Source organism: Rhincodon typus, chromosome 29 (assembly GCF_021869965.1).
Source record: "Rhincodon typus isolate 14 chromosome 29, sRhiTyp1.1, whole genome shotgun sequence".
In the NCBI taxonomy this organism is placed as follows: Eukaryota; Metazoa; Chordata; class Chondrichthyes; order Orectolobiformes; family Rhincodontidae; genus Rhincodon; species Rhincodon typus.
Genome location: NC_063360.1, coordinates 39,549,165 through 39,571,784, shown reverse-complemented (window position 1 = coordinate 39,571,784; position 22,620 = coordinate 39,549,165). Strand labels below are relative to the sequence as shown.

At 42.4% G+C, this 22,620-nt stretch overlaps 1 protein-coding gene across 1 annotated transcript; it reads left to right on the top strand.

Annotated features, from left to right (window-relative positions):
- Window positions 1–323: 323 nt before the first annotated feature.
- On the top strand, window positions 324–10,005 carry klhl26 (kelch-like family member 26). Its single transcript, XM_048614032.1, has 2 exons — window positions 324–444; window positions 3,043–10,005. Exon 2 carries the CDS (start codon window positions 3,047–3,049, stop codon window positions 4,604–4,606), a length of 1,560 nt encoding a protein of 519 aa, XP_048469989.1. The 5' UTR covers window positions 324–444; window positions 3,043–3,046; the 3' UTR covers window positions 4,607–10,005.
- Window positions 10,006–22,620: the final 12,615 nt, after the last annotated feature.

The window sequence follows — 22,620 nt, the reverse complement described above, 5'->3', positions numbered from 1 at the left end:
TATCCCTGATTACAATTACATTTCTCTTTTCCTCCCCCTCTTTTTGAATGGTTTCCTGTGTCAAAGTGCCATGGTCAGTTTGCTCATCCTCCCGACAGACCCCACTCTGTCCACACCAAAGCAAGAATATCAAACCTGTTAGACATACCCCATAACTGATGCTCCTTCAACACTGCCTCCTGGATCCAGCTACCTGCCTCACTGATAGTCACACCCTCATGAACCTGACTTCTGACCAAATTTGAGGTAGTTGAGCTAAGGGGTGTGACTGCCTCCTGAAACAGAGCATCCAGGTAACGTTTCCCCCTCCGCGATGTGTTACAGAGTTCAAAGCACAGACTCCACTCAACAACTCTAAGGCAGAGTTCCTCAAGCAACCAACACTTGCTACAGATGTGGTCACTATGAAACACAATAGGATCCACCAGCTCTCTCATCATGCAGGTATAACAACACATCACCAAACCCAGCATGTCTATTTTAATTATTTAGTTCTGAATTTGATTTAAAAAGAATTTCATACTGGTCTTCTCGTTCCCCTATTTACCTTCAATCTGAAAGTAACCTATAATAACGAAATTATTAGCCATCACCAATCAATGACCTTGTGGTTTTCCTGTGGTGTCACTCTTTTGGGCTGGACCCTGAACCTGTGCTTTAATTTATTTCAGGCTCTGTCTCACTCTCAATGTGATCTCTCTTTCCTATCAAGGTGGGGATCAAGCCTGCTTCAAGACATGGATAACATCCAGGCTTGATAATAAATGGCAAGTAATGCTAAACAAGTGCCAGGCAATGACCATCTCCAGCAAGACAGAACCAACCATCTCCCCTTGAATTTCAACATAATTACCACCATAGGTTCAACCATATAAACATCTTGGGGTGGTGCGGGGTGCTTTACCATTTGCCATTTACCAGAAATCAAGCTGGATGAGCCATTTAGTACTGTGGCTATAAGAACAGGTCACAGGTTGGGAATTCTGCAGCATGTAACTCCCCTCCTACCCCTGAAAACCCCTCTATCAAGGCACAAATCAAGAGTGTGGTGCAATAACTCCCACTTGCCTGAATGTGTGCAGCTCCAACAATGCCGAAAGATGACCCCATCCAGGACAAAGCATCTTATCTCCAACCTTAATCATTGCCTTCATTCACTGTTGATGAACAGATGCACTACAGCAATTCACCAAAGCTCCTTAGACTGTACCTTCTACCCCCTGCCCCCACCAAATCATTCCCATTTAGAAGGGCAAGGGCAGCAGATCTATGGCAACACCAACCCCTGCAAACTTCCCCTCCAAGCCACTCACCAGCCTGACTTGGAAATATATTCTTTCAGTTTTACTGGGTCAAAATCATGAAACTTCCTCCCAAACAGCATTATTCGTCTATTTTCACCACATGGTTTGCAGTCAACACCATGTGATCACAGAACTCTGATGAAGGGTCCTGACCCGAAACGTCAACTTTTTTGCTCCTCTGATGCTGCGTGATCTGCTGTGTTCCTCCAGCTCCACACTGTGTTGACTCTGACTCCAGCATCTGCAGGTCTTGCTGTCCCACATGGTTTGCAGCAGTTCAGAAGGCAGCTCACCATGACGGCTTTAAGGGTAGTTGCAATGGACAATAAATGCTGGCCAAGCAGGTGACGCCCACTGCCTGAGAAATTTTTTTTAAAATTGTAGGTCAGCATGCCAAGAGCAGTGCTAAGCATGTCATTAAATGAGATCCCAAAAGGATGAAGCCACAACCTTTTGTGCTCCGAGAAAACAACTTGAGCTTATCTAGCCTCGTAGCTGAAGTGTTTCATCTATGTCAACATCCTGGTGAATATCTTCTGCACCCTCTCCAGTGCAATCACGTCCTTCCTATAGTGTAGCAACCCAGAACTGCATAGAATATTCTAGTTGTTACCTAACCAAAGTTCTGTACAAGTCCAATATAACATCTCTGCTCTTCTACTCATAAAGGCAAGTATCCCGTATGCTTCCTTAACTACCTATTAACTTGCCCAGCCACCTTTAGGGATTTGCAGACAAGCTTGCAAAAGATTCAGTGGGGACTTAACAGAGCAGTGCAAAATTTTGAGGAGCCTGGGAAGAGTATATGAGGAGAGAGTGTTTCCATTGGCAAAAGGATTTACTCACAGCTAATTTTTGATTCCCATGGAAGTTTGCTGGGAGGGATTACCAAGGTAGGAGCTGAGGCCTCTATTGGGCAAGCCATGATCTCATTGAATAGCAGAACAGGCTTGAGAGACTGAATGGCCTACTCTTTCTCATATTCCTTGTGAAGCAGATAACATCGACTTGTGGTGATTGTCATATAAGGCAGTGGTGACGTGCTTGTGGTTAAGATCCAGAAACTTCCATCATAGAGAAGAGTTGATGTAGATTCGGCAGTGGCTTTCAAAAAGAATTGGATTATTTTCTTGAGAGAAAGGTTTGCAGGGCTACAGGAAAAGCCGGTGGAGTTGAACTGGTTTGAGATACACTTGCAGAGAGTCAGCATAGATACAATGGGCTGAATAACATCCTTCTTTCCTGTAACCATTCTATTATTCATGCCTTAGCATGAACAAGAATAGACAGAACAACAACAGAGTGCAGAGTTAAAACATGACTCAACTGGATTACTGTGCACAACTCTGGGCACTAATCTTGAGGAAGGATGTCAGGGTTCTATAGAAGTTACAGAGAAAAATCACTAGGTAGAGGAATAAAAATAAAAAAGACTTGAAATACTCACCAGGTCTGGCTGCATCTATCGGACATAGAAACCATGTTAACATTTCAGGTCTGTGACCTTTATGAGAGCCCACAATTGCAGTATTTTCTTTTTGTACAGGGATGTAGAATGTCAGTTATGTAGAGAGACTGGAGAAACCTGGATTTTCTCCATGGAGCATAAGTTAAGCGGAGTTAACAAGTTGTAACGCAGGAAATCTGTAGTCAGTTTATACACAGCAGGATCACATGTGAGCATTGTGATAAGGGCAAGATACTCTGACTGTTGATTCCTGTGTTTCTTCCATCCTAGGGCAATGTTCACCGGGGGAATGCGGGAAGCAGGCCAGAATATCATTGAGTTGAAGGGTGTGTCTGCCAGGGGCCTGAAACACGTCATTGATTTTGCATACAGTGCTGAGGTAACCCTGGACCTAGACTGTATTCAGGATGTGCTGGGAGCTGCAGTCTTCCTGCAGATTGTGCCCGTGGTGGAATTGTGTGAGCAGTTCTTGAAGTCAGCTATAAGTGTGGAGACTTGCCTTAACATTGGGCAGATGGCCACCACCTTCAGCCTGTCCTCTTTGAAAGAATCAGTGGATGTTTTCACCTTTGCTCACTTCCTACAAATTGCTGAGGAGGAGGATTTCCTGCAGCTTCCCCTTGAAAGACTCATCTTCTTTCTGAAGAGCAACAAGCTGAAAAATTGCAGTGAGGTTGACCTGTTCCACGCTGCTATCAGATGGTTGCAGTATGATGAGTCTCGACGAGCCAATGCACATCTGGTCCTGTGTCATATCCGCTTTCCCCTGATGAAATCCTCTGAACTAGTGGACAATGTCCAGACACAGGCTGTGATGGTGGAAGACCCTGTGTGTCGTCACTACCTGCTGGAAGCATTCAACTACCAGATCCTGCCATTCCGCCAACATGAGATGCAGTCTGCTCGGACCAGAATCCGATCAGACACTGTCTCCCTTGTTGCCTTTGGTGGCACTCCATACACTGATAATGATCGGACAGTCAGTTGCAAAGTCTTTGCTCTTGCTGACGGGAATGCACGTCAGTTCATGGAGAGACCAGAGATGGAGATAGGCTGTAGTCACGCCTGCATTGCTGTCTTGGATAACTTTGTATATGTGGTGGGAGGTCAGCATCTACAGTACAGGAGTGGTGAAGGAGCAGTCAGCTGGTGTTTCCGTTATGATCCCCATCTCAATCACTGGTTACGGATTCGGTCCATGCAGGAAGGTCGCATTCAGTTCCAACTAGATGTGCTGCAAGGAATGTTATTCGCCACTGGAGGCCGGAATCGGTCTGGGAGCCTCTCCACAGTCGAGCGTTACTCTCCACGAAGAAATGAATGGACAAATGTGTGTTGCTTGAAACGGCGGACTTGGGGACATGCAGGAACATCCAGTGGGGGCAAACTCTATATCTCTGGAGGCTATGGTATCACCGTTGAGGATAAGAAATCTCTTCTCTGCTACACTCCTGAAACTGACCTCTGGGAATTCAAAACCCCAATGAATGAGCCACGGGTCCTTCACTCAATGGTTGGAGCGAATGGACGGATTTATGCAATTGGTGGCCGCATGGACCATGTTGACCACTGTTTCGATGTCCTGGCAGTTGAATATTACATCCCTGAAACTGATCAGTGGACCAGCGTCAGTCCAATGAGGACCGGCCAGTCTGAAGCTGGCTGTTGTGTGTTGCAAAGAAAGATTTATGTGGTGGGCGGTTATAACTGGCACTTGAACAATGTGACAAGTATTGTGCAAGTTTATAATATCGGCACAGATGAGTGGGAGAGGGACCTACATTTTCCTGAATCATTGGCAGGAGTTGCCTGCGCCCCCCTTGTCCTCCCATAGCTTGTAGAGCAATGATAGCAAAGACACTGCTGCAAGACAGAATGGAGGAGCCAGAGGACCTTCAGTGTGACAATTCAAGTAACCATACAGTGACCTGTTTGATTTGAAACCTATTTAAACTCAGCCATTCAACAATATTCTGTAGAGATGTATTAAAAACCCATGTTGATGCTTAAATCAAATATTTGAATCCTCCCCACATGGCTTCAAATAGTGAAAGCAAAATGAAGCATATCAGAATTACAGATAAAAAGCTCCAGCCTGCTGTCACCCTGCATGCAATGTTACCTTTCCCCCCCAAACTCCCTGCAAACCACTGGTCCCACACATGTAAGATGTTCTAGCAGCTCTGTTGCCGTGCATGATACAAGTTTCTTGACTTCATTGTGCTAAAACTGGCAACAGTACAGCACACTGAATTGCTGAGCATTGGAATCTTTTGTGAAGCCAAACCCTCCCAAGATCCATGAGATATTCAGTTCCAATAATGATTCCATTGAATGTGCATTAAAAGTAAAGCTGGTTTTTCATGCTCAGCATGTGATGAACTCTTCAAATCAGGACAATAGCAAAATGCAGATGCTGGAAATTTGAATTAAAAGCAAAATTGCTGGAAAACCCACAAGATCAGACAGCATCTGTGGGGAGAGCAGTTAAGGTTTCAGGTCGATGAGTTTTCATCAGATAAGCACTGCCTCTCAATTTTTCTTCAGTTAATTTTGGAGTGATTGAATGTGAAACATCACTGTATTCCTAAATGTTATTTTTGCATGAAGCCTCTGTGAAGAACGCCAAAGCACTATCACTGGTTACAGCCATCCTCTCTAGAAAATGTGCTTGGACTCTAGCTATTTACAGTATACATGATTTAGATGAAGGAACTAAACTTTATATTTCCACATTTGCAGACAACACAAAGCTGGGTGGGTGAAATGAGGAGGATGCAAAACTGTTTGTGTGATTTGGACAAGTTGAGTGGGTAGACACATGCATGGAAGATGGGTATAATGTGGAGAAAAGTGAGCTTATCCACTTCGGCAGCAAAAACAGGAAAGCAGATTTTTACTTGAATGTAATGGATTGGGAAAGGGGGAGGTGCAGTAAGACCTGGGTGTCCTTGTACATCAGTGGCATGCAGGTGCAGCAGGGTGAAGAGGCAAGTGGTATATTTGCCTGCATAGGGAAAGGAATCAAGTACAGGAGCAGGTATGTCTTGCTGAAACTGTACAGGGCTTTAGTGAGACCACACCTGGAGAACTGTGTACAGTTTTGGTCACCTTATTTTACCAACCAATGAATTACCATTTTTCCTGTGACGTCACAATTTGCTTTGTGCTAAGCTCCTGATCCTGTGCTTCAATTTACCCTGTTAAAATGACAACCAGCAATGAGCCAAAAAAAGCAAGCACAAAGTACCTCTTCTCACGCTGCCTGCAAAGACCTGAACTATGTATTCACTCATGCTGTGTCTCATTCCAGACGTGATCTTTCCTTTGCTTACTGATTGTGCACTTTCAACAGATGTCCTCTTAAATAGAGCTGAGATGACCCACACTAGTTAAGTAATCAACACCTATGAGGCTCTGATCAAGCTTCAGTTGATTGACTGATGACTGTCCCTCAGTCAGCTGGTTAGTTACCTTGTTGACCTTTTAACTAAACCTCTAAACTTTAAACTTTTAACTTTTAAAATGGAGGAAGAAAAGAACGATTTGCTGGTCTCCCATGCTGACTCCAAAGTCCCCAAAGTATATACTCAAGCTTTGTCTCACTCCGAATTGATCTGTTCTTCCTGACTGTGCGAAGCTCACTGAATTAAAACAGAACTGGACAGGGTAAATGCAGAAAGGATGTTTCTGAGGACAGGGGAGTCCAGAACCTGGGGACCACAGATTAAGGATATGGGGTAGGTCATTTAGGACTGAGAAATGTCTTCACCCAGAGAGCGGTGAGCCTGTGGAATTCTCTGCACAGAAAGTAGTTGAGTCTAAACCAGCTACTTAAGGGTAAACCTACAACAGAAGAGTGGGAGGTGTTCCACAAGGAATTGGGGAAAGTACAGGCCTAACATGATCTGATTAGAGTGAAATGTAGGAGCAATAAGCCCAGAGAATCCTGCATGTCAAGGAATATTCCAAAATGGGTTAAAGGGAAAGGAAAGGCATAGAACAGGTACAAAGGGAACAAATCAATGGAGTTCCTAGTGGGCTGGGGTGGAGGAGGTCCTTAAGAAATCAATGGAGAGAGCAAAGAGGGAGAGTGAAAAAAAACAGTGCAGGCAAGCTTAGGGAGAATCCCAAGATTTCCTACAAGTATATGAAGGGGAAAGGCCTAACAAGGGGAAAGTAGGGACCAAGGGGAAAATTAGTACATGGAGCCAGAGGACAGTGGTAGTGTTATGGACCAGACCAATCCCCCTCAAAGTATATTCAGAAGATGGTCTAGACCCTAACGTCTTGTTACCTTAAAGGTAAGTGTAAGGTGTTGCATTCCAGATACAGTTCGATTGGTCAAACTACTCGATGTTAAGCAAACAATTTTTACTTTTACACTACAATTAAAATACGGATAAAATAAAAACCACTGAAGGAATTGGCTTAACTGTAACTCTATTGAAATGCTTAACAAAATATTAGATGTATTAACTAATACTAATTAACTGTTCCAATATAATAACATCCCATAAACACACCCTTGGCAAAGGCAAATTCAGTAAAATAGATGGGCTCTCATGTAATTCTAACAGCAGGAAGAGAACCCCAGCTTTTAGCTGTAACAGAGAGAGGAAAAGCAGCTTCAAGACCCCAGCAGCTGCTACTGAAAATGTAAAATTAAAAATGCTGCTTCTGTGGAAACTTGACCCCAACCATTCAGACTACTTGTATTGTTCCAAACTTTTAAATAAAAAGCACCAAGGCCTCACAAGCTGTTTATTGGATTCAAATAGACAGCTCAGGACCTCTGTCTTAAAACGTCTCTTCAAAAAGAAAACAGGACAAATACATCTCTTAAAGCCATAGTATCATCACACCCCCCCTTAAAAAAAAACCCATCAATATACAAAGATGGGTACATTTTTAAAAATCTTGATTCTTATGCTGTTAGTACACTACAATACATATACATTACGTTGACTCTAACCATGGAAACATTCACTACTACAGTCCATTTCGGCCAGTTTGTCCTGCCACCAAATGCCTCCATCTTCCTTCACCAAAGTTGTGACAGCATATCGGCAATTATGTTCTCTCATCCTAACATGTATATAATTTTCAAATTGAATGGCTGCAATAATAAGCTCCATGTAAACAATCTGGAATTTTTGTCCTTAAATTTCTCCAGGAACTTTAAGCGGTTGTAATCAGCATATTCAATTGACTCAGACACATTACTGGCAACATAAGTGTTGAAATGTTGCAATGCCAACATCAATCTCAAAGTCTCCTCCTCAATCATAGAATATTTCTGTTAATAATTATTCAATTTTCTTGAAAAATACCCAATACATATTTCTATCTTCTCATCTTGTTGCAACAAAACAGCACCGACACCCATATCACTTGCAGTGATGGCCGCCTTGAATGGCTTTGCGTAATTAAATGTGGCTAACTCTACGCAGTGGGTAACACAGCTTTCAGGCTGTCAAATGCCTTCTGACAGTCCTCCATCCATTGAAATTTTCTGCACTTCTACAAGTCAATCAGTGGAGCAACCACACTGCAAACATTTGGTATGAACTTCTGATAAAAACCACTCCATCCCAGGAATCATATAACTTCTGTCTTCGTCGATGGTATGGGAAGCTCCTCAATAACCTTTGTTTTCACGTCATGTGAGACCATCTTTCCATTTACAATGGCACGGCCCAGGAACATGATTTGGGCTTTTGCGAGCTCACTCTTAGCAAGGTTTATCACTAAGCCTGCGCCCTAAAGTTGATTGAATAATTCTGATAGATGCTTCAAATGTGTCTTTCGCATGTAACTAAAAATCACCAGATCATTGATGTACACTACACCATTGGGTAATCTCGAAATGACTATTGGTTAGTCTTTGAAATGTGGCTGGCGCATTTTTCAGACCAAATAGCATGACTTTAAACTGACTTTAAATTTCCTTCACACTTTCGGATAAAGGTACCTGTCAGTGTCCTTTAAGAAAGTCCAGCTGAGAGGTATAAGTTGTTTGTCCCACTTTCTTAATATAGTCTTGCAAACGTGGAATGGGATATGAATTAGACTTTGTAACTGCATTGACTTTGAGATAGTCCACTTATAATTATTGGATACCACCTGGTTTTGGCACCATTACTACGGGTGAGTTCCATTTGCTGCAGCTCATTTCAATTATATTGTCTTTGAGCATGCGTTCAAACCCTTTTTGAATCTGTACCAACCTTAGAGGGTTATGTCTATAAGGATGTTGCTTAATTGGAACACATTTTCTATATCTACATTATGTGTCATTAGTACTTTCCCAGCTTATTCCCACATATCTCCCCAATTGATTGTAATAATTCTTTCAGGTCATTTTGATATTCCTTTGGAAGTTAACTCTATTTTATCCCAATTTTTGAGAACTTCCTCATGTCTAATTTAATTTGAGGAACATCCAATTCAGAATCCCCTGAACTTGGCTCTTCACTCTGTGTTGAAACCAGTAACACATTCTCCTTTTGCTTTCCTTCCCTATCGAAATAACTTTTGAACATATTCACATGACACACTGAGAGATTTCTTTCTATCTGGCGTTCTTAGCAAATAGTTCACCTCACTCAATTTCCTTTCAATTTGATAAGGCTCACTAAACCTTGCCTTTAAAGACTCACCTACCATTGGAAGTAACACTAACACTTTATCTCAACCAGCAAAATGGCATTTTTTTGATTTATTGCTTGCTTCCTGTTTTATCGCATGCTGTGTTACTCTCAAATGCTGTCTCGCCAACTTATCCACTCTATTTAATTTTTGCTAAAGTTTGACACACAGTCCAAATATGTGGTCTTTGAACTCTGATTCACCAATTTCTCATTAACTAATTTCAGTGGTCCTCTCACCTCATGCCCAAAAACTAATGCAAATGGATCAAATTTAATTGATTCATTAGCAGTATCCCGAATTGCAAAAAGTACAAATAGAGTTCCTTTATCCCAGTCCTCTGGATTGTCTTGCGTGTAAGCCTCAACATGGTCTTTAAAGTTTGATGCCACCATTCTAATTCTCCTTGCGATTCTGAATGGTACGTGGTGGATTTGAAATGTTTTATTTCTAAGTTATCCATAACTTCCTTGAATAATTTTGATGTAAAATTTGACACTTGGTCTGATTTGTGTTTCTCCGGGTAGTCTGTATCCAGTAAAAAAAAATTGAGTAACTCTTCTATAATCCTTTTAGCTGTAATACTGCATAATGGAATGGCCACTGGAAATCTAGTGGACACATCCATTACGGTCAACAAATCATAGAATCCCTACAGTGTGGAAGCAGGTTGTTTGGCCCATCAAGTCCACACCGGCCTTCCAAAAAGCATCCAATCCAGACACCCCCCTCAACCCTATCCCTATAACACTGCATTTCCCAAGCCTAATCCACCTAGTCTGCAGCATCCCTGGACACTGTGGGCAATTTAGCATGGTCAATCCACCTAGCCTATACATCTTTGGACTGTCGGAGGAAACCCATGCAGACACACGGAGAATGTGCAAACTCCACACAGACAGTCATCCAAGGCTGGAATTGAACCAGGTCCTTAGCACTGTGAGGCACCAATGCTAACCACTGTGCCACCCCATACTGATTCCCACTTTTTGTTTTAGGGAGCGGTCCTTTGCAATCAATTAACTTGCTTGTAAAAGGTTCCTCAAATGTGGGAATGGGTATTAAGATTGCTGGTTTTATTGCTGCCTGAAGTTTTCCAATTACCTGACACGTATGATATGTCTGGCAAAAGTCAACCACATCCTTATGCAGTCCAGGTCAATAAAAATGTTTTCGTATTTTGGCTTGAGTTTTCCATATTCACAAATGACGACCCACTGATAATCATGCAGTAGGGGAGGCGATGGCCTAGTGGTTTTTTCACTGGACTGTTAATCCAGAGTCACAGATAATGTTCTCGAGACCTGGGTTCGAATCCCACGATGTCAGATGGTGGAATTTGAATTCAATAAATATCTGAAATTAAGAATCTAATGATGACGGTGAATCCATTGTCAATTGTTGGAAAAACCCATCTGGTTGCCTAATGCCCTGTAGGGAAGGAAACTGCCAACCTTACCTGGTCTGGCCTTCATGTGATTCCAGACCCACAGCAATTTGGTTGATTCCTAACTGCCCTCTGGGCAATTAGGGATGGGCAATAAATGCTGCCTAGCCAGCGACACCCTCATCCTGTGAATGTATAAAGAAAAAACAATACCGTCAACAACATTTTATAACCATGTTATTCTGAAGAAGGGTCTAGGCCCGAAACGTCAGCTTTCCTGCTCCTCTGATGCTGCTTGTCCTGCTGTGTTCATCCAGCTCTACATCTTGTTATCTCAGATTCTCCAGCATCTGCAGTTCCTACTATCTCTGAAACCATTTTATAACCCACCAGTTATACAACTTGATGAACTTCTGCCCATTTCTCATCCACCTGAATATGTGATGGTCTCCATTTCCTCATGAAGATGTCATTTGTAAGATAGTAACATTTTGGGATTCACTCAGATTCTTCTTCTCTGTATGCTTTTTGATGCAACTACTTTGGTTTTTCATCTTTCCATTGAAATTCAGTTAATTTTGCTGAACTAAAAATATCCACTTTGTCCTCCACATGTTCTTCTATCTTTATTCTTTGATTTCTCCTCCTACAGATAATGTCTGTAGGCTTCTGGTACTAGCTTATATGCCTTAAGATGCCATTTTTCACCTAATACTCGCCAGATACCTCCTCTGATAGTGATGCAAATATCTCACTAGCTTTACCAACCAACTTTGTTTGAATCAACATTACCCACATGGTTACTGGCCATTTCATTTGTTTAGCAATTTTTTCAAATGAAATGAAAAAGGTTCCTACATCTTTCTTGTCAAACTTAGGCAACGGTTGGACATATTTAAACAGATCCCCACCAGGACTTTAGCTATGAATGGGATTGCTCTCCATTGCTGTCCCCATCACCATTCCTACTTTTCACCTCAGCCCCACCATTTTAAATCAATTTTGAGTTTTCATTTCCAACCTTTGAAGTTCAAAAGTTCTCTCTTTCTTCTACGAGGAACTTCCCTTCCTTTTCTTTTTCCCCTGCTTTTAATCATAATACAAGCTGTTTCATTTCCTTTTCTCTTTTTGTTCTGCCAGGGCTATTCTTTCTTTGCTTTTACCGTTGCCATTGCCTCTAATTCAAGCTGCTTCATTTGCCGTTAAATTTTAGCCACTTCCAAAGATTCCGATGGCATTCCTGGCAATTATAAATGCTATGCAAATGCTACATATATCTCCCCTTTCCTCACAGACACAGGCAACCCCAATTCCAGCTTGTTTGCCAATTCCAAAAGTTTTGCCTTGCTCACTTTCTGTAAAACTCCTGATGTGACTTCTTCCACCCCTATGAAACTTAGTGACTGAAAGTGCCATTATTACATAAGGTACACCGTGTTTAAACCAACCGAATTCAACACCCAAAATAAAAAAGACCGACACTCACTGCCTTTGAGTCCAACGATGCTAAACCAAACCCAGAATTAGAGATTTTGATCCTGACAAGAGTCTCCAGTTTGTTATGTAAGGTATTGCATTCCAGATGCAATTCAATTGATCAAACCTCTCTACATTTTGCAAAACACACGTTATTTTTACACTACAGTTTAAAGGCAGACTAAATAAAAATAAAAGAATTGGCTTAACTGTAACTATCAAAATGCTTAACAAAATAATAGCTATATTAACAGCTGCAAATTAACTGTTTCAATGTCATAACACCCCATAAACACACCCTTAGCAAAGGGAAATTTAGTAAAACAGATTGTCTCACATGCAATTCTAGCAGCAAGAAGAGAACCCCAGCTTTTAGCTGTAATAGACAGAAGAAAAGCAGCTGCTACTGAGAAACTAAACCTAAAAATCCTAGTTCTGTGGGAGCTTGACCCCACCTATTCAGGCTGCTTGTATTGTTGCAACTTTTTAAAAAACCCAAGGCCTCACAAGCTGTTAACTTTATTGAATTCAAATAGATATCTCATAACCTCTGTCTTAAAACCTCTCTTCCAAAAAAAGGACAAAATACACCTCTTAAAGCCATAGTATCGTCACAGTACAGTGTTGCATGAGTACTTCAAATCTGTCTTCACTTTGGGAGAGGAGGATGTATATACAGAATTTAGGAAGGTGAACTGTGAGAATCAGATTAATGCAGGGAATGAGGAGGTTATGGTGGGATTAAAAGTGGACAAATCCCCATGTCCAGATGAGTTCTATCCCAGGCTCCTGTGGGAGAAAAGGAAGGAAATTACCAGGGCTGTGACCCAAATTTTTCATTCCTCTCTGGACATGGTAGATGACAGAGAGCTGGAGGACAGCTAATATGGTTTCACTTTTTGAGAAATGTGTTAAGAGATAAACCAGGGAATTCCAAACCAGTGACTCTCACATCAGTGGAAAGAAAACTTAGAGAAGATGCTTCATTTTCTTCAATTCTTCAATTAATTTTCATTTAAAGAGGCAAGGTTCAATGAAAGATAGCATAGCTTTGTCATAGGGAGATCATCTGAATTTTTTTAAGGAGATGACCAAGTGTATAGATGAGGGTTGTGTAATTGATGTAGTTTATATGTACTTCAGCAAGGTCCCATATGGGAAACTGATAAAGAAGGTGAGAGCATATGGGATCCAGGGCAACCTGGATCCAAAATTGGCTTGATGGAGGATTGTTGTGTGACTGGAGGTCAGTGCCCAGTGGCATACCAAAGGGATCAGTGGTGGGTCCCACAACGTAGATGAGAATGTTTGGTGGGGAGGTGCGTGGAAATGTGACTAAGTTTGCCGATGACACAAAGGTTGGCCAGATGGTTGACAGGAAGGAGGTCTTGGGTTACAGGGGCATATAATTGGTCATATGGACAGAGCAGTTGCAGTTGGAACTTAAGCCTGATAAGTCAGATGTGATGTACTTTGGCATAAGTAACAAGACAAAGGTAGGAATGGTAGGACATTAGATAGCTTAGAGGAACAAAGGGATCTTAGGGTACTTGTCCACAAACCGTTGACAGTGACAGGGCAGTTTAATGGGGTAGTTAAGGCATACAGGATACTTGCCTTTATCCATTGAAGCGTAGACTATGAAAGAAAAGAGGTTATATTGGAGCTGTACAAAACTTTGGTTAGACTACAGCTGGAGTATTGTGTGTAGTTCTGGTCAACCCACTTTAGGAAGGATGTGATTGTACTGAAGAGGGTGCAGAGGAGATTCACCAGGATGTTGACTGGGAAGGAGCGCTTTAGCAATGAAGGGAGGCTGGATAAGCTCAAGTTACTTTCTTTGGAGCAGAGAAGGTTGAGAGGGGAACCTGATAGAGGTGTATAAGATTATGAGGGTTATGGGCAGGCTGGAGAGAAAGCAGCAGTTCACGTTAGTTAAAAGGTTACTAATAAGGGAGTATACTTTTAAAGTGGAAGGAAAAAGGTTAGAAGGGATTTGAGGAAAACCTTTTCACCCAGAGGGTAGTGGGGTCTGGAATGCAGTGTCTAGGAGCACAGTTGAAGATGGAAACCTCACAACCTTTAAAAAATACTTGGATGAGCATTTGAAATGTCATAACATTGTGGGACTTGTGTAGTTTTAACAGCACAGACTCAATGGACTGAAGGGCCTCCTCTGTACTGTGTGATTCCATGATTATTTGGCTCAAATTAGAGGTGCAAAATCTGTAGAGAGTTGATAATACTGTACTTTAGTTATCCCAACACATCTTGGGACAGTAAGGCTGTACAGAGCAGAGAAAGGAAAACAGTTGCTTCAATATGTTCAGGAGAATTTTTCAGAAGTTTTTTATTGGCCGATGAGGAAGGATACGTTGCTGGATCTGATTCTGGGAAACTACTTTGTCAAATGTCAGTAGGGGAACATGATGTAGGGAGGCAGTGATTATTTGCATCCTAAGGTTCAAGGTTTTAGGTTTTCTGTGGAAAAGAACAAACAGCAATTCAGAACTATATAGTTAATTGGGAGAAAGCCAATTTCAATGGAGTGAGAATAGATCTATCACAATTAAATTACCATCAAAAATTGACTGGCAAAACTCTCATCGTACAATGGACAGGGGAGATAGAATGTGCCTCGACTGTCGACTGTAACAAACTAACAAGGGGGAAAGGTACAGAAAGCAAAACCAGAGCAACCTGAATAAAAGAGGTGGGGCAGGAAAAGGGACACACATGATAAAAGAAAATGCTTGACATTCTCAGGCCTGGCAACACGTGAAGACAAGCAGAGTTAACATTTCATGTTTGTGACCTTTCGTCAGAACAGGTGTCAATTCTTATGAAAGGTGTCAGATCTGAAACATTATGCAATGTCTCTCTCCACTAATGGTGTCTGGCCTCAGTATTTCTGCCATTTTTTGTTTTGACAGCATCTGCTGTCGCGTTTATACTGGTGTATGACTGATGCCAATTTGATAAAACAACTAAGCAGGCTGCACATTGGAAGTTCAGACTAATGAAAAGGCAACTAAGAGGATCAAAGATAACTGGAAGCTAAATGAAATCCAGAAGTCTCCTGTAACTATGAAGGTGGTCAGGAAGCAGTAATCAATTAAGGACCAAACTGGAATTTACACATAGAGGCAGATGGCATGACTGAGCAATCAAATGAATACTTTGTATCTGTCTCTACCAAGGAAAGAGATGTTGCTGAAGCTTTTGTGAAGGAAGAGATAGTTGAAATACTGAATGAACTAAAATTGGTAATAGGGTAGTAGTAGTTGCCAAGTCCCAAAGGAACCATTAGAGTAAGCTGACTCGTGTGAATTTAAACCGAGGGTTAAATGCCTTAGGCAAGATAGAGAAGGCCTCAGCTGATGCAGGATTTGAACCCACGCTATCGACATTACTCTGCATCATAAACCAGTTGTCTAGCCAACTAAGTATTGATAAATCATTAGGAGTGGACCAAACATCCAAGGATACTGAGGTAAATTAAGATGAAAATTGCCAAGGCACTGGCAATAATTTTCCAATCCTTGAATACAGGAAGGGTGCAAGAGGACTAAGTAATTGCAAATGTTACATCCTTATTGAAAAAAAAAATTTTTTTTGGTATAAAACCAGCAACTACAGGCCAGTCAGTAACCTCAGTAGTGAAAAAGCTTTTAGAAATGATAATTCAGGAAACAATTAATGAACTTCTTGGACAAATATGGATTAATTAAGGGAAACCATACAGATTTAAGTGCAAATTGTGTTTAATTTGACTTGGGTTACTTGAGGGAGCGGAGGAGTTCATATAGATAATTTTGTTGATGAGATGTATATGTTTGATGAAGTGCTAAAATGCTGCACAAAGGCTTACCAGCAATATTGCATCTCAGAATAAAGTGATGTCACTCAGCCAACTTGGTATCCGGGCTGAGAAGGAGGAATGGCGAACGGTTTTATTTTAGACTGAGGAGGGCATTCAGCTGGATTCCATAGGGATTGATATGAGGACCACATTTCCGTTTACAAAGTGAGTAGATCTGATCTGGAATTTACGGTCTGATATGAAAGAAGCCAATTCAATCATGACTTTCAAAAGAACACTAAAGGACAAGTACTTGAGAAAAATGTGGAGGGCTACAGGGAAAGACCTGGCATATGTGATTATTTAGAGTTACCACAGATGCGGTGGGCTGAATAGCTACCTTTGTTCTATACTCATTCTATGATTGTTTTATATGTGATCACAGTTTTGGATTTCCCAAAATTGGAAACCTTTTCTCTGCACCTATCATTTAAAACCTCTGCAGAATTTAAAAAATTTCTACCAGTGTCCTCCCTAGATAAATTGAGATGTGGGTGTCTCTAACAAAACCAGTATTTTTATTCCCCATCTGTAGTTTGCCTTGAGAAGATGGCTCACGGTGGCTCAGTGGTTAGCACTGCTGCCTCACAGCGCCATAGACCCGGGTTTGATTCCAGCCTCGGGCAACTGTCTGTGTGGAGTTTGCATATTCTCCCTGTGTCTGCGTGGGTTTCCTCCGGGTGCTCCGGTTTCCTCCCACAGTCCAAAGATGTGCAGGGTAGGTGCAAAAACAAAGTTGCTGGTAAAGCTCAGCAGGTCTGGCAGCACCTGTGAAGGAGAAAACAGAGTTCGTGTTTCAGGTCCGGTGACCCTTCCTCAGAACATGCAGGGTAGGTGGATTGGCCGTGCTAAATTGCCCGTAGTGTCCAGGGATGTGTAGATTAGGTGGGTTAGACATGGGAAATCAGGAGTAGGGAAATGGGTCTGGGTGGGATGCTCTTCGGAGGGGCGGTGTGGACCTTTTGGGCCAAATGGCCTGTTTCCACACAGTAGGGATTCTATGATTCTGTGAATAGCAGATGAGGGTGAGCTGCTTTCTTAATCTGGTTGGTGTACATAGTGAAGAACCTCCAAGCTTGTTATGGAGGGAGTTCCACATTTTTGCCCTGGCAGTGAAGAAATAGCATTTTTTTCTCCAAGGCTGCTACCCTTGTTGTTGTAGATGACAGAAGTCAGAGATTTTGAAGGTGCTGTCAAATAAGCCTTACCGATTTTCTGCAGTGCATCTTTAAGATAGTGTACACTGCAGCCACCAAACAATGATGGAGAAGGGAGTGCTTTATAGCTTTAAATTGAGGGGTGATAGATATAGGACAGATGTCAGAGGTAGGTTCTTTACTCAGAGAGTAGTAAGGGCGTGGAATGCCCTGCCTGCAAAAATAGTAGACTCGCCCACTTTAAGGGCATTTAAATGGTCATTGGATAAACATATGGATGATAATGGAATAGTTTAGGTTAGATGGGCTTCAGATTGGTTTCACAGGTCGGCGCAACATCGAGGGCCGAAGGGCCTGTACTGCGCTGTAATGTTCTATGTTCTATGTTCTATGTTCTATGAATGTTTAAGGTGAGGGATGGGTTAGCTATCAAGTGAGGCTGCTTTATCCTGGATACCTTCATATGCCTTGAGTGTTGTCGAAACTGAAATTATACAGACAATAGAGGAAATGTGCCATTTGGAGGATTAGGTGGTGAGTTAATCACTACTGAATTCCCAACATCTGACCTGTTCTTCTAGCCACATGCGGCTAGTCCAGTCATGTTTATGGTGAACAATAACTCCTAGAATGTTGAAGCTGGATGCTATTAATTGTCAAGGGACTTTCTTTGGAGATGGTTAGTGCCTACCATTTGTGTGGTGTGATTGTGGCTTTATGTTGTAAATCCAAGCATGACTAGGAACCTTAATAGGAAATAATATCATAACACTGATGGGGGAAGCAATCTGCTGGTAATCAAGCCTCACTATTCCACAAGGCATGTCACACTTGTTTAAATAACTAATTGAGTCACTAAGAAAGTTAATTTGTTAGCTTTAAATCACTATCTATGATAAAAGCAACTCAACAGGTTTTCATCAATAAACAAAACTTATTTAAAAAAAACTATTCTTTAACAAGGGGCAAAACATTATTATCTACTTCTATGTAAATTATATCCTCTTAAAATCCAAAGAGGCACATATTCATTCATAAATAGGATAAACAAGACTGACAGTTCTGCGGATATATAATGGGTGTAAAACAGGCAAAAAGGAACAAATTCTGTGGAACAACAGTCAAAACTATAACTGTGGAATTAGGTGATTTTCTCTGTCTTTTGGCAATCATATTTTTTGTCAACTACAGAAGATGCTCAATGTGGTACTTGGTCAGTTGTTTGAGTCGGGAGTTTTTGAGTGTTTGTTAGATTCCAGTCATTGTGTGTGTGTTTGTGTGTGTGTGTGTTTATATGGAGGGGTGACAGGGTTGGGGGTCAAGCAGAGATTTGGCTTGCAGGCTCACAGGAGATTTGAGTGCAATTGCTGTCTCTCAGATCTGTGAAAAACTGCAACTTAAGAACCAAAATTGTTCCTGACCAGTTTTTCACCCTAAAGGTTGAGGTGCCTGCTTGTCTCAAAAGTATCAAATCTAGTTTCACCAAAAGCTGCGGGCCCTTGTGTAACTATTAAGTGAACAGCACAGTTCAGCTTTGGACCATGCACCTTCTTGACAACATAGAACAGTACAGCACATTACAGGTCCTTTGGCCCACGATGTTGTGCCGAACTTTTACCCTAATCCTAAGGTCTATCTAACCTCCACCCCTACCTTATACTATCATCCATATGCCTATCTAATAGCTGCTTAAATGCCCCTTATGAGGCTGACTCCACTACCCTGTCCGGCAATGCATTCCACGCCCCTACCACTCTCTGAGTAAAGAACCTATCTCTGACATCTCCCCCATATCTACCTCCACTCACTTTAAAACTATGCCCCCTCGTAATAGCTACCTCCACCCTAGGAAAAAGTCTCTGGCTGTCCACTCATCTATACCTCTGATCATTTTGTAGACCTCTATCAAGTCACCTCTCATCCTTTGTCGTTCTAAAGAGAAAAGCCCTAGCACACTCAACCTTTCCTCCATTCCAAGCAACATCCTGGTAAATCTCCTCTGCACCTTTTCCAACGCTTCCACATCTTTCCTGTAATGAGGCGACCAGAACTGGACACAATACTCCAGATGTGGCCGAACCAGGCTTTTGTACAGCTGGAGCATAACTTCACGGCTCTTGAACTCAATCTCTCTATTAATGAAAGCTAACACACCATATGCCTTCTTAACAACTCTATCCACCTGGGTGGCAACTTTCAGGGAACTGTGGACATGAACCCCCAGATTCCTCTGCTCCTCCACACTGCCACGAATCTTTCCGTTAACCCTGTATTCTGCTTTCAAGTTTGTCCTTCCAAAATGAATCACCTCACACTTTTCAGGATTAAACTCCAACTGCCACTTCTCAGCCCAGCTCTGCATCCTATCAATTTCCCTTTGTAACGTAGAACAGCCCTCCGCACTATCCACAATTCGACTCACCTTCGTATCGTCCGCGAACTTACTAATTCACCCTTCTACTCCTTCATCCAAATCATTTACAAAAATCACAAATAGAAGAGGACCCAGAACAGATCCTTGTGGTACACCACTCGTAACTGAGCACCATGTTGAATATTTTCCATTCACTACCACCCTGTGTCTTCTAAGGGTCAGCCAATTCTGAATCCAATCTGCCACGTTTCCCCCTATCCCATGCCTCCTTATCTTCTGCATGAGCCTACCATGGGGAACCTTATCAAACGCCTTACTTAAATCCATGTTTACCACATCCACTGCTCTACCTTTATCCACGTGTTTGGTCACCTCTTCAAAGAATTCAGTAAGGTTTGTGAGGCATGATCTACCCCTCACAAATCCATGCTGACTACCACAAATCAAACTGTGCCTTTCCAAGTGATCATAAATCCTATCTCTCGGAGCCCTTTCCAGTAATTTGCCCACCACTGACGTAAGACTAACTGGCCTGTAATTTCCGGGGTTATCCCTATTCCCTTTTTTGAACAAGGGAATGACGTTTGCCTCTCTCCAATCTTTCGGCACTACACCCGTGGACAGTGAGGATGAAAAGATCATCGCCAAAGGACCCTGCAATCTCTTCCCTCACTTCCCATTGAATCCTAGGATAAATCCCATCAGGCCCAGGGGACTTACCTATCTTCAAGTTCCTCAAAATTCCTAGTACATCTTCCTTACTAACATCGACCTCCTCTAGCCTACCAGCCTGTTTCACACTGTCCTCCTCTACAATTAGGTCCCTCTCAGTTGTGAATACCGAAGAAAAGTATTCATTAAGGACCTTTACAATCCTTGATCGGCCCTACCCTTTCTCTGGTCATTCTCTTATTTCTCATGAACGTGTAAAAAGCCTAGGAGTTTTCTTTGATCCTATCTGCCAAGGTTTTCTCATGCCCCCTTATAGCTCTCCTAAGCCCTTTCTTCAGCTCCTGCCTGGATAACTTATATCCCTCTGGAGCCTTTTCCGTTCCTTGTTTCCTAAACCTTATATAAGCATCCTTCTTCCTGTTAACCAGTCGTTTGACCTCACTTGAGAACCTAGGCTCCCTCGCTCAACCGCATCTTCCCTGCCTGCTAGGGACAAACATATCGAGCACACGCAGTATGCATTCCTGAAACAATCTCCACATTTCAATAGTGCTCTTCCCTGACATCATCTGTTCCCATTTTATGTTACCCCGTTGTTGCCTAACAGAATTGTAATTACCCTTCCCCCAATTATAAACCTTACCCTGCTGTATGTAACTATCCTTTTCCGTGACTGTTGTAAAAGTAACAGAGTTATGATTGCTACCGCCAAAATACTCTCCTACCAACAGGTCTAATGCTTGGCCAAGCACCAAATCCAAAGTGGCCTCTCCTCATGTTGGTCTATCTGCGTACTGTGTCAGGAATCCTTCCTGAACACACTGGACAAAATCGGCTCCATCTAAACTATTACAACTAAAAAGTTTCCAATCAATATTTGCAAAGTTGAAGTCACCCATGACTACAACCCTGTGACTTCTGCACCTTTCCAGTATCTGCCTCCCAATCCGCTCCGCCACTTCTCTGTAACTATTAGGGGGTCTGTAAAAAATAAAACTCAACAAAGTGACTGCTCCTTTCTTGTTCCTGACCTCAACCCAAACTGACTCTGTAGACATATCATTCTCGAACTGCCTTTCAGTAGCTGCTATACTAGCCCTGACTAGCAATGCCACTCCCCCGCCTATTTTTCCACCCTCCCTATTTCTTTCAAAGCATCTAAATCCCGGAACTTCCAACAACCATTCCTGTCCCTGAGTTACCCAAATTTCTGTAATGGCCACAACATCATAGTTCCAAGTACTAACCCATACTCTAAGTTCATCCGCCTTATTTCTGATACTTCTAGCATTGAAGTATACACACCTCAAACCATTTCCGTGTCCACAATTACGCTCCATCGACCGCATTTCTTTATTAACAACCTCACTCCCTGTTGTGTCTGTTGGAAGGCTGAATACCTCATCCTCTGAATTAGAAATCCGGTTTCCCACCCCCTGCCAATCCAGTTTAAACCATCCCGAATAGCTCAAGCAAACCTCCCTCCCAGGATATTTGTGCCCTTCCGGTTCAGGTGCAACCCGTCCTTACTGTACAGGTCCCACCTTCCCCAGAATGTGCTCCAATTATCCACATAATGGAAGCCCTCCCTCCTACACCAGCCCTGTAGCCACGTGTATAGCTGCACTCTCTCCCTATTTCTTACCTCGTTATCACGTGGCACTGGTAGTAATCCAGAGATAACTACCCTGTTTGTCCTGGATTTCAGCTTCCAACCTAACTCCCTGTACTCATTTTTCACATTCTCTGTCCTTTTTCTACCTATGTCATTGGTACTGATGTGTACCATGACTGCTGGTTGCTCACCCTCCCCCTTAAGGATCTTGAAGACAGGATCCAAGACATCATGGACCCTGGCACCCGGGAGGCAACATACCATCTGTTCATCTCGTTCGTGTCCACAGAACCGCCTGCCTGTGCCTCTTACTATTGAATCCCCGACTACAATTGATCTCCTATTCTCCCATTCTCCCCCCTTCCCTTCTGTGCCACAGGGCCAGGCTCAGTGCCAGAGACCTATCTGCTATGGCCTTCCCCTGGTAGGTCGTCCCCCCAACAGTATCCAAAACGGTATACTTATTATTGAGGGGAACGGCCATAGGGGATCCCTGCACTGTCTGCCTATTCCCTTTCCCCTTCCTGACAGTCACCCAGCTACCTTTTTTCTGTACCTTGGGTGTGACCACCTCCTTATAATTCCTATCACCCCCTCAGCCTCCCGAATGATCCGGAGTTCATCCAGCTCCAGCTCCAGTTTCCTAACGAGGTT